The 11,115-nt window shown below is 39.6% G+C and overlaps 2 protein-coding genes across 2 annotated transcripts; both read left to right on the forward strand.

The window, feature by feature from the left end:
- The first annotated feature begins 5,893 nt into the window (after positions 1-5,893).
- On the forward strand, positions 5,894-7,330 carry LOC121395783 (C3a anaphylatoxin chemotactic receptor-like). Its single transcript, XM_041570066.1, has one exon. It carries the CDS (start codon positions 6,080-6,082, stop codon positions 7,136-7,138), a length of 1,059 nt encoding a protein of 352 aa, XP_041426000.1. The 5' UTR covers positions 5,894-6,079; the 3' UTR covers positions 7,139-7,330.
- Positions 7,331-9,138: 1,808 nt separating this feature from the next.
- LOC108695934 (C3a anaphylatoxin chemotactic receptor) lies at positions 9,139-10,089 on the forward strand. The gene has a single exon (XM_018224881.1). The coding sequence runs from the start codon at positions 9,139-9,141 to the stop codon at positions 10,087-10,089; it is 951 nt and encodes a 316-aa protein (XP_018080370.1).
- The last annotated feature ends 1,026 nt before the right edge of the window (positions 10,090-11,115 follow it).

The raw sequence follows: 11,115 nt of genomic DNA on the forward strand, positions 1-11,115 counted from the left end.
TCCGCATTCGGCAACGCAGAGGGAGGACGTACAGCTCGGGCGCTCGTAAGGGAGGCCCGGATCTTCAAAAAATGCAGCGCTGCCGGGCCCCCCTTCATGCCCGGGCCCGATACGCTTGTCCCCTCTGTCCCCCCCTGATGGCGGCCCTGGCTCTTAGAGGGCAAAGCACTGTACTGCAAAACAATAAATTAGTAGTAACAAACAAGCGGTCATTGAAATAAAAAGTAACAAAACGTGCATTATTAGAAATATAATACACATAAATATAAAATATAATTACAATACAGATTAAGTGCTCAGTGTCAAGGAAACAAAAGGCTAGAGGACCCTACCCCATAGGGCTTACAGTCTAAATGGGAGGGTAACATACAGACACAATTTAGAGGAGTATTAAGGTGCTGTGGGTAACAGTTTGTTACACTGTTATATAATTGCCAATTCAGGTGTTATCCAGGTGCTCCCAGAGGTAGTCTTTGAGTTTTGTTTTAAAAACACTGAAGGAGGATTCTCTCCTGAGAGATTCAGGAATGGCATTCCAAATATAAGGAGTCGCAAGAGAGAAGGGTTTGATACGGGAAACAGCAGTAGTAGTGGGGGGTACAACCAAGCGGTTGCTCTGAGAGGAGCGGAGGTTTCGGGCAGGAACATATAGAACAACAAGAGATGAGATGTAGTTAGGTGCAGAGGAATGAAGGGCTTTGAAGGTTATGAGGAGGAGTTTATAAGTTATTCTTTGTTTTATAGGAAGCCATGATAAGGACTTCAGCAGCGGAGGGGCCCGTACCCTTTTGGATGAGAGGATGATAATTCTGGCAGCAGTGTTTAATACAGACTGTAGAGGGGAGAGATGGGAGTTATGGAGGCCAGTTAGTAGAAGGTTACAGTAATGAAAGGAACGGACGGATTTTGGCAATACTGCGTAAGAAAAAGTGACTGGTTTTGACAGTGATGTTAATGTGATCAGAGAAGGAGAGAGAGGAGTCAAAGATTACCCCCAGCCAGCATGCTAAATTGACAGGATTAATGAGCCATCAATAGAGATAGTAAATAGGGGAGTAGGACCAGGCTTAGGTGGAAAGATGATTAGTTCAGTTTTTGTTAGGTTGAGTTTGAGGTGGCGCTGGTTCATCCAATTTGAGATACTGTAGCCAGGAGGTAGTTAGAGATCTGAGCCTCTGTTTCAGCTGTTAATGAAGGGGTGGATAAATATATTTGGGTATCATCAGCATACAGATGATAATTAAAGCCAAATGAATGGATGAGATCTCCCAAAGACAGAGTGTACAGGGAGAACAACAGCGGACCAAGTACAGAGCCTTGCGGCACCCCCACATTAAGTGGAACTGGAGATGAGGTGGAACTGGATGATGACAAGCAAATGCAGAATCTGCATCAGGAGAGATGTATCAAATGCAGATGACAGGTCAAGGAGGAGAAGGATGGAGTAGTGACTTTTGGCTTTAGCAACCTGAAAATCGTTTGTAACTCTGCACAAAGCAGTCTCAGTAAATCTTACGATTGCAGAGGGTCCAGCAGATCATGGGTGTGTAGAAAGTTAGTAATACTGGAGAACACAATACGCTCTAGGAGTTTAGAGGCAAGTGGGTAGAAGGGAGACAGGAGGGTAATTTGATAGACAGGATGGGTCAAGCATGACCTTTTTAAGAATAGGCTTTACACAGGCATGTTTGAAAGGAGAAGGGAAGGTCCCAGAAGCTATAGAAGAATTGAAGATGTGATTAAGTAGTGGTGTAAGCTCTGCAACACAGTGTTTGAGCAGAGAAGAAAGCATAGGGTCACCTTGTTACCGGAGGGAAGGAATTAAGTCATGCAGAAGGGGGCTTAGGAAGGAGGAACTGGTTTACATTAGTAGAGGTAGGGATCTGATTGCGGATGGACTCTACTTTGTCTTTAAAGAAATCAGCAAAGTCCTGAGGAGAGTGCGTCAGGTTGACGGATACTGTTGATGAGGGATAGAGAAGATTATTGAATAGAGAAAACAGGTGTCGTGGGTTGGATTTGTGATTGTTTATAATGGTACTGTAGTACTCTTGCTTGGCCTTTGACAAGGCAGCACAATAGAAATTTATAGTGAATAAAGTCTGCTTGTGTACGGAATTTCTTCCACATACGTTCAGCAGATCTCGTGCAGGAGCGTAAGAATCTGGTTTGTGAATTCAGCCAGGGTTGTGGGTTCTGAGCACGTGTATGCTTAGCCTGTAAAGGGGTAAATGAGCCAATGGTTGAGGATAGTATGTGATTATACTCACTTACCAGGGTATCAGGATCAGACATTTCCTTAAGGAAAATGAGACTGGACCTAAAAGACTGAGCTAAGGCTGGAAGGTCAATGTCACGTGTATCCCGGACTAAGACAGTGGGGAAAGAAGCATGTGGCACGGATCGTGAGAGATGGAAAATGTAACCAAATTGTGATCGGAAGGGGGGAAGGGTTCACTGTTGATACAAAAGATAGAGAGAGTTTTTTAGTAAACACTGGATCCAGAAAGTGGCCATCCTTATGAGTAGGGGTGTTTGTCCACTGCTGGAGCTCAAAGGAGAAGGTTAGGCGGAGAAAACTAGAGGGCCAGGGTTGTGAAGCATCATCAATGTGGAAGTTAAAATTCCCAAGAATGGTTGTACCCCCCACTACTACTGCTGTTTCCCGTATCAAACCCTTCTCTCTTGCGACTCCTTATATTTGGAATGCCATTCCTGAATCTCTCAGGAGAGAATCCTCCTTCAATGTTTTTAAAACAAAACTCAAAGACTACCTCTGGGAGCACCTGGATAACACCCGAACTGGCACTTATATAACAGTGTAACAAACTGTAACCCACAGCACCTTAATACCCCTCTGAATTGTGTCTGTATGTTACCCTCCCATTTAGACTGTAAGCCCTACGGGGTAGGGTCCTCTAGCCTTTTGTTTCCTTGACACTGAGCACTTAATCTGCATTGTAATTATATTTTATATTTATGTGAATTGTATTCTAATAATGCACTTATTGTTACTTTTTATTCCAATGACCCCTTGTTTGTTACTACTAATTTATTGTTTTGTTGTACAGTGCTTTGTCCTCAAGGAGCGCTTTACAAATAAAAATATACAATACAATATGTAAATAGAATACTGACAGACTATAGGACGGTTAAAGGAAGTAACTACCTTAGGGAGCACCGTGCATGCAAACAGAGCAAAACCGATTAACTTTGCCATTGCAGTTTCTAGCAGGTAGCAGTGTTATGTCCTCAATGGAGTATGAATGCAGTGGGTGAGTAGCTCACAATCAATTTGTTCTAAGTTTGAATTTAGTCCATTTACTGTTGAAAGAAAGAGAGAGAGAGAGAGTCCTCTGTGTTGTCTCTCCTTGTAACCCTCCTTGTTAAACTCTTCCAGATCACTTCTAAATGAATCACTTCGAAATGAAGCACCCTTGCAAATGCTCACCCCAGCAAATGCACTCCCCTAAAGAGGTCTTAATAAATAGGGAGAGTAAAAACTGCTGCACACAGGTCTGGGGAATTAGAACTGATTCTAATTGATCAAACACCAAACTGATCACCCAGCTGTGACAGAGAGTAAGAGTAGAGCAAGGCTGAAGATGAATACAGAGATAACCTGACTTACAAAGTTTGTTTGGAGAGGAGTTCATAGGGGGGTCGTAAAAAGTACAAGTTACAAGACTACAGGGAGAACTTATAATCAATATTATGTGACTAGTTTAGAAGTGGCAAATGAACAATGCATACATATATCTCATTAAACAGTGGTTGGTGTAATGCAGATGAAAATATAATAGTAGTTTTAGCAGATTTACCAATAAAGGTGCAAAGATTTTATTTTATAAACAAGATATACTTGGGACAAATGGCTAATAAAGCTGTTAAATACAAAAAATATTTTATTATGTTAATTCTTTCCACTAATCCATGAGTCTTAATAAAGGTTTTTAGCCAGTGCTTAGCCAGGTTAATTCTCACTATTGCTATGATTTGTGCCAAAAGGGTATTTTGTGCTTTATTTAGCTCTTTTATAGAAAGAGCTAGAAGAGCTATGTGGATGTATAAGTTATAGATTTGCTGAATAAACATTGAAACATTTGAAAGATTTCTTTCCGGTAAGTAACTGCCCACGGGCAGTCTACTAAATATGTATGAAATATCAGTACATCCCCAAAAACAACTGGAGGGGATAAAGAGATCAGGGTTTGGTGATGGTTATGCAGATATTGTCAGCATAGAGAGATGGAATAGAATTGCATTTATCCTACACCCACACTTGGGTGAGGTAGGAAAACATAAATGTCACCAGTTGGACGGCCCTGTCCAATATATTGGGCATAAACTTTGGACTCTTAAATCATCGTTGTTATGGGGAGGCACATGTATCAAGGGTCGAATTTCAAATTCATGTGAGTTTTTTTAACTCCCTTAAATTCGAAGGAATTCGAAATTCGACCTGGCAAAATTTATAAATGAAATAGAATTATTAAAACTCTGACTAATTTAAACAACCTGAAAACTCAAATCAAATTCAATCAAACTCGATTCAAGTTTTTTAATATGGAAAAAACTTGAATATCAGGAAGACTGCAAACATCTCCAAATTGATTCCTGCTCCTTTACTATTCCCTTAAACAGTAACAGTAGGGAGGGGTGTATGTATGGATGCTGGGTTTTCATTTGGAGGGGTTGAACTTGATGGACTTTGTCTTTTTTCAACCCAATTTAACTATGTAACTATGTAACTATGTAACAGTAAACAGCAGATTTTAGGCAGGGAATAGTTAAATTCTAAGTAAATTCGAAGTAAAGTCTAAAATAGAATAAGGCTCGAAATGCTATATTTTGTATACTAAACATAAACATGAACCTATTTCACCACAAGCCTAATCAAACAAATGATTTATGCTTTCAAAGTTGGCTACAGGGGGTCACCATCGTGTAACTTTGTTAAACATCTTTGCAAGATCAAGACTGTGCACATGCTCAGTGTGGTCTGGAATGCTTAGGGATCATCATAAAAGTCAAATAATAATAATAATAATCAGAATAGGCAGACTGCACCGGGTCTGTGGATTTTATAGTTTTTGTATTGTTTAATACAAACTTTCTCCAACTCTGCAGAACCAGTTGCTGCAGAAAAATAATCTTCCAAATAGAATATCAGTTTATCTGTTTAAATCTGGCTCCATGATCTTTGTCCCTGCAGCTGGAGTTGGAAACAGTAAAGGATGTAAAGGGAAAAATAAAATCCAATACAAATCTCTACACAGTTGCCGACTGCTCTACAGGGAAACAAACAAAACTGCTTTGAGTTCTGAAGGCTGGGAAGTAAGGCAGGGGCTCCCTGATTGTTTTTTCTGCAGAGCAGTTAGGGACTGTCTGACAATTCCTATCCACAGCAGTAAATGAAGGGAGAATATTCACTGCATACAGTCAGGTTTCTTATAAAAACGGTACACATTTTTAAACTAAAGTATATTGGAGATAAGTTTCTTTTTCATTAAAGAATTTAAAAATGGGATTTTATTTTTTTGCCTTTACATGCCCTTTAAAGGGCCAGAGTATGATAATTCTCGAAAATCAAATTAGAATTGTTTTTTAAAAACTCAAATCGAGTTTGGATAATTCCCTAGTCGAATCTGACAGTTTTGACCATAAACAAAAATTCGAGAATTGAATTCAAATTTTCAAATCTGCCTCTTAATATTTCAGCTATATTACCCAAAATAACAAAACAAAAAAGAAATCGCAGACAGGCTGACAAACACTTGCACGTTACATTTATTGTGCTGAGAATCAGAATTCTTAGTGGTCAATTTCTATTTAAAAATAAAGCATTTATAATTACTTTTTTTGGCAACATCTATAGAAAACTAGGGGTTGCTGTAGGATGGCATTATGGTTGAGTTTACAATGCCTTTAAAGCACAATGTCAGATAGAAACCCCAGAGCCAAGTGTCAGTTTCCCTTTAATTCAAGTTCCCAGTACTGTGCAATAACATCTAAAGTATTTTATGGCTCCTCATACAGCAATTAAAATATTTTTCCATTTTACAGGTTTGCACTGAAAATGGAGTACGTTCAGCCTCGTAACTTCAACACTTCGTCTCCTGCCAGTTACCCGGACAAGGAATATTACGATAACATTTTCCACTTCAGGAAAATATTAACTATAATGTGTTACAGCATAACATTTGTGTTGGGAACAGTGGGCAATGGACTGGTCATATGGATCGCTGGATTCCGAATGAAAAAGACAGTTAATACCATTTGGTTTCTTAACCTCGGCATTGCCGACTTTTCTTTCTGTCTTTTTCTTCCTCTCTACATATTAAATTGGGCACTGGATCGCCATTGGTCCCTAGGACAGATAATGTGCAAAGTCACTGGTTCTAACCTTTACCTAAACATGCACGTCAGTATCTTTTTCTTAATGGCCATCAGTGTGGATCGTTGCACCTCTGTTCTGTGCCCTGTATGGTCAAAAAATCATAGATCTGTAAAGTTAGCTAAGAACATCTCTGTGATAATCTGGCTCTTGTGCTTGACTCTCAGCTCTCCTTATTTTGTTTTTCATGATATAAAGCATGTCCCAGCCAGTAATATTACGTTTTGTTTAGTCACATATGGACTCGGTAAAAACACAACCTTCTTTTATTACCAGCCATGGCATCCAAGGCGCACAGTTATGTTATTCACCAGATTTATATCAATGTTCCTGATCCCATTTTCCATCATCCTTGTTTGCTATGGGCTCATTGCATTCTGGATTAGAAAGAGCAGCAAACGACTCGGATCCAGTCGAACTTTTAAGATCATAGTTACAGTTGTCCTTTGTTTTTTTTGTTGCTGGTTTCTTTATCATTTGTGGCCTCTGCTCAAATTTATGGGGATTGACATGAACTTGGTCATTGCTGTTATAATGGATGATGTTGCCCGCTGCTTGGCTTTCTTTAACAGTTGTCTCAATCCAATGATTTATGTTTTTGTTGGCCGGGACTTTAAAAGATCCCTAAGGAAGTCAATCCCTTTTCTTCTAGAAAGCGCATTCAGAGAAGAGAAAGAAGACCCTCTTGAAGCACATGACAACGCTGCTGTAGGAATTGAACTGGTGCCATGCCATGCATGATGTGATACAATGTCAGTTATACAGAAGTGCTTCTGCTGCATTTGATTCCTGATACATACACATGTAGCTTGTCTATCCCGGATTATTATATCTTCATTCTTAAATGTTATTATAGTGACAATGCTCATCTCAGCGTCACTTCATTTATAGTCTACATTAAAGTGAACCTGTCACCCAGACATAAAAATCTGTATAATAAAAGTCCTTTTCAAAGTAAACATTAAATCCAAATTCTTTTTTATTTAAAGCATTCATAGCAGTTGTAAATTTGTTTAAAAATCTCAGCTGTCAATCAAATATTGCCTGCCCCTCCTCTATGCCTTCTATTACAATTACTTTCACTTTCCATTCAGCACTTCCTAGATGTCACTGCTCTCCCCACATTCCCCCAGTTCTCTTAACCATTTAATTATGTAACCAGGGCATGGGGATGGACATTTTCTGCTATAAATTCCAATCAAATCCGCTGGGGTACTTTGCGCTTATTTATTATTACATTTTAAAGAAAATTTGCTTTGCAGGAAAAAATCAGATTTTCATGATTTTTTCGAATTTTTCACCCGAAAACTCAGATTTCTTATGCTGTTTTGGCTGAAAACTTCGGGTTACTGCACAAAACCCAGCGCACATCAAAAAATCATTGGGACTTGTCCCATTGACTTATATGCAACCTCGACAAGTCTGAGATGCCGGATTTTCTGATTCAGACTTTTCCATCCGTTGGGTTTAATACATTCAGAAAAAGTCATGATTTTTTAAAAGTCAGATGTATAAAAAAAATCTAAATTTTTTTGGAATTTTTGCATTCGGAGTTTAGTAAATAACCCCCTAAGTGTCAAGAGACTGTGTATCAAGTTAGAATAAGTAAACATATGCAAAGAAACCAGAGGAATGTTCATTAAAGGAATCCAGATATTGTCTTAGATAATATGGGAATCTTGCTAACAACTTGAGTACAGTCGTGGCTGTCAATTTGGCTTAAACTATGACTTGCAGTATCTCCAAAAATATATATTGTGGCTCTCTGGCTGAACATCTCTACATGTACAGTATGTAGACTTTCCCTGGTAACTTTTAATCAAAATAAATGAGAACAACAAAAATATTTTCTATACTAGATGAATGGATCCAAAGCAGCCTCTGAAGGACTGAGCCTGATAGACTAGTAACTGTTCACTACATTATACAGAGTTGCTCTATGCAGTCACAGGTCTTTGTAATGCACATCTCAGTAGTGATGGGCAAATTTATTTGGCAGGCGCGAATTCACAGCGAATTCCCGCGATTCACCGCCGGCGAATAAATTTGTGAAACCACCATGAAAATTCACCGGCGTAAAAAAAACAAGGACGCCGGCGCCATTTCGCAAATTTTTTGCAGTTTTAATTCATAATTTTTCTAGCAAAACTCGCCAAATTCGCCCATCACTAGTGTAGGACTGGCCCACCGGGATACCAGGAAAACTCCCGGTGGGCCCAGGTGTCAGTGGGTCCTTATGCTGCTAAACATTTGGCCTATTTCATGACCATTCTCTACTTCTATGAGATCAGAAAGGCTAAATAGATGGAATAATCGATCATAATATGTAAAGAATAGAGACTGGGAGTACAGAGGTTGAGTGAGGAGAGGAAGAATAATAGCACTGAAAGTGGGCCCCTGGTCTAAGGATTTTTGGTGGGCCCCTGGTCTAAGATTTTTTGGTGCGCCCCTGGTGTCTCAGTCAGACACTGCCCATCACTACATCTGAGATTAAAATGCAGTGGGGTAATGTACAATAATAACAGGTGCAAAGGTTAGCTAGGTTTAGTAACTCTTACCAACCAAGTAGATGTTTCATGTCAAATATCATAGGTCACTAGAACTGGAGCAAGTTATCCACCTTATAAAGCATGAGCCAAGCCTTTCTGAAATTATATTGCCTAGTATTTTATCTTCAGATCATGTCATGATAATTGATGTTAATTGATCTTTATTATTTTTTTGTCAGAAGATTTGTCACCATGTCTATAACAGTCACACCTCTTTATAACATCTCAAAGGAAAATGAAGACTTCTCTGACCAGTGGTGGTACAAAATTACACTTCCACGAAATATATATGTGGCCATGCGAATTATCTCCATCATCTATCTCAGCATTACCTGCATTGTTGGGGTCATAGGAAATGGCTTGGTTATCTGGATTTCTGGCTTTAAGATGAGCTTAATTAGTGCCAAGTGGTACCTTAACCTGGCAATAACAGACTTTATATGCAGTGCCAGTGTTGTACGTATTGCAGCATGGTTTTTGCCAGGTCATTTCTTTGATTGTAGCGTCAGTTTTGCTTTGCTCCTCCTAAACATGCTCACCAGTGTCTATTTCTTAACTGCCATAAGTATTGATCGCTGCATATCAATAATGTGGCCGTTTTGGGCAAACAGTAACAGGACAAAAAGATCAGCAAACACTGGTATTGTTATTATCTGGATGGTGTCTCTGCTCTTCTCAGTTGCATCTGTTCTTATAGACTTTGGATTTCATGATTTGATGCTGTGCGCTCCCAAAGAAAGGGGTTATTATAAGGTCCTCAATATTTCTAAGGTGGAGAAGTTTGAAAATCTAAGTCATCCTGTTACTGTTTCAGTTGTTATGTTTTTGTTACCATTTACTGTTATCCTCCTCTGTTATGGCTTCATCATGTTCAAAGTGGCCACTTTGAGAAGAACAAACAAATCTCAACGGTCGTTGAAGATCATCGTTGCAATCGTCATCTGCTTCTTCAGCTGCTGGTTCCCATATAACCTCTGGCAATTCATCGCATTCAGAACACGTGAAGATGACATTGGTGTTGACCTGATAATCAGTTATGTTTCAGTCTGTTTGGTTTATACCAGCAGCTGCCTCAATCCCATCCTCTATGTCTTCTTGGGCAGAGACTTTAAGAGCAGTCTTACTAAATGTAAATGTATTTAGTAATCCTGAGGACAGAACAAACAGGGAAACAGGCCCTGTGAGCTGGAGGTTTGATACAGTATGTAAGTTAATAATTCTTTCAGAAGATGGGAAGCTACATTTTTCTAGATACCCTCCAGTTATTATAATCTCTTACCTTAGACTGTAGACAGGTTTTTTTGATTGCAATCTCCACCATCTCGGGGTACTTCAGTAGAAGCACCATGTAGCAGTCTTTTTACCCTACTATCTTTGCTGCAGCACTGGACCGGTGTGCATGCACAGTAGAGCAGCTGTGTTAAGCTCGACTGTGGCATGGCACCTGGACCAGAATGCAGTGATGAAAAAGAAGAAAAAGATGGTGGCTCCTACAGAAATACCCCAGGCTGGTGCAGTTTTTAGCTAAAACAGGAGCACCAGGCCAGGGGTCTCAGGTAAGCAATTATAATCACTAGGGGGGTGCCTAACATTTTGGTTTTTATTATACCTTTCCTTCTTCTTTAAACCTGCCAAACATGCACAAATTTTATTGTTGTGGTACTTCCAATGACCAATTTGAAAAATTAAGCTCTGCTGCAATCACACCAATGCTGAATGACCAAAACCTTTTATTTTGTTTTCAATATGAGTATCACACGTGCAAATATGTACTGTTTCCAGCTCTGTCTTTATATTATGATCCTACCAGGGATGTGTTCCTTTAAACTTTTCAAGCGGCTCAGCACTTCTGAGGCATGAGGCTCCCTAGAGTTCTGCTAATTTAGCTCATATTTCTCTTCCACTGTGCCTCTGTGCAGTTGTTTAGGTCTCCTCTGGCTCTGGGAATTACAGTTTTCACTGATGTCATCCTCAAGCAGTGACGGGGGAGGTTTTCTTGTCCCTGCTCTGTGGGTCAATCTGTATGGCAGCTCCCTACAAGTTTCGGGTCATGTAATCCTTCTTCAGGGCTTGCTGCTTCCTCTAGTCCCCTTTAAAGGAGAACTAAAACTTAACTAAAGAAGTAGCTAGAAATGTTGTACATTATGTTTTGTGCTTCTGTACCAGCCC

Source organism: Xenopus laevis, chromosome 7L (genome assembly GCF_017654675.1).
Source record: "Xenopus laevis strain J_2021 chromosome 7L, Xenopus_laevis_v10.1, whole genome shotgun sequence".
In the NCBI taxonomy this organism is placed as follows: Eukaryota; Metazoa; Chordata; class Amphibia; order Anura; family Pipidae; genus Xenopus; species Xenopus laevis.

Bases quoted from the DNA above. Each gene is read 5' to 3' on its own strand.
- LOC108695934 (XM_018224881.1), top strand. From the start codon at position 9,139: ATGTCTATAACAGTCACACCTCTTTATAACATCTCAAAGGAAAATGAA.
- LOC121395783 (XM_041570066.1), top strand. From the start codon at position 6,080: ATGGAGTACGTTCAGCCTCGTAACTTCAACACTTCGTCTCCTGCCAGT.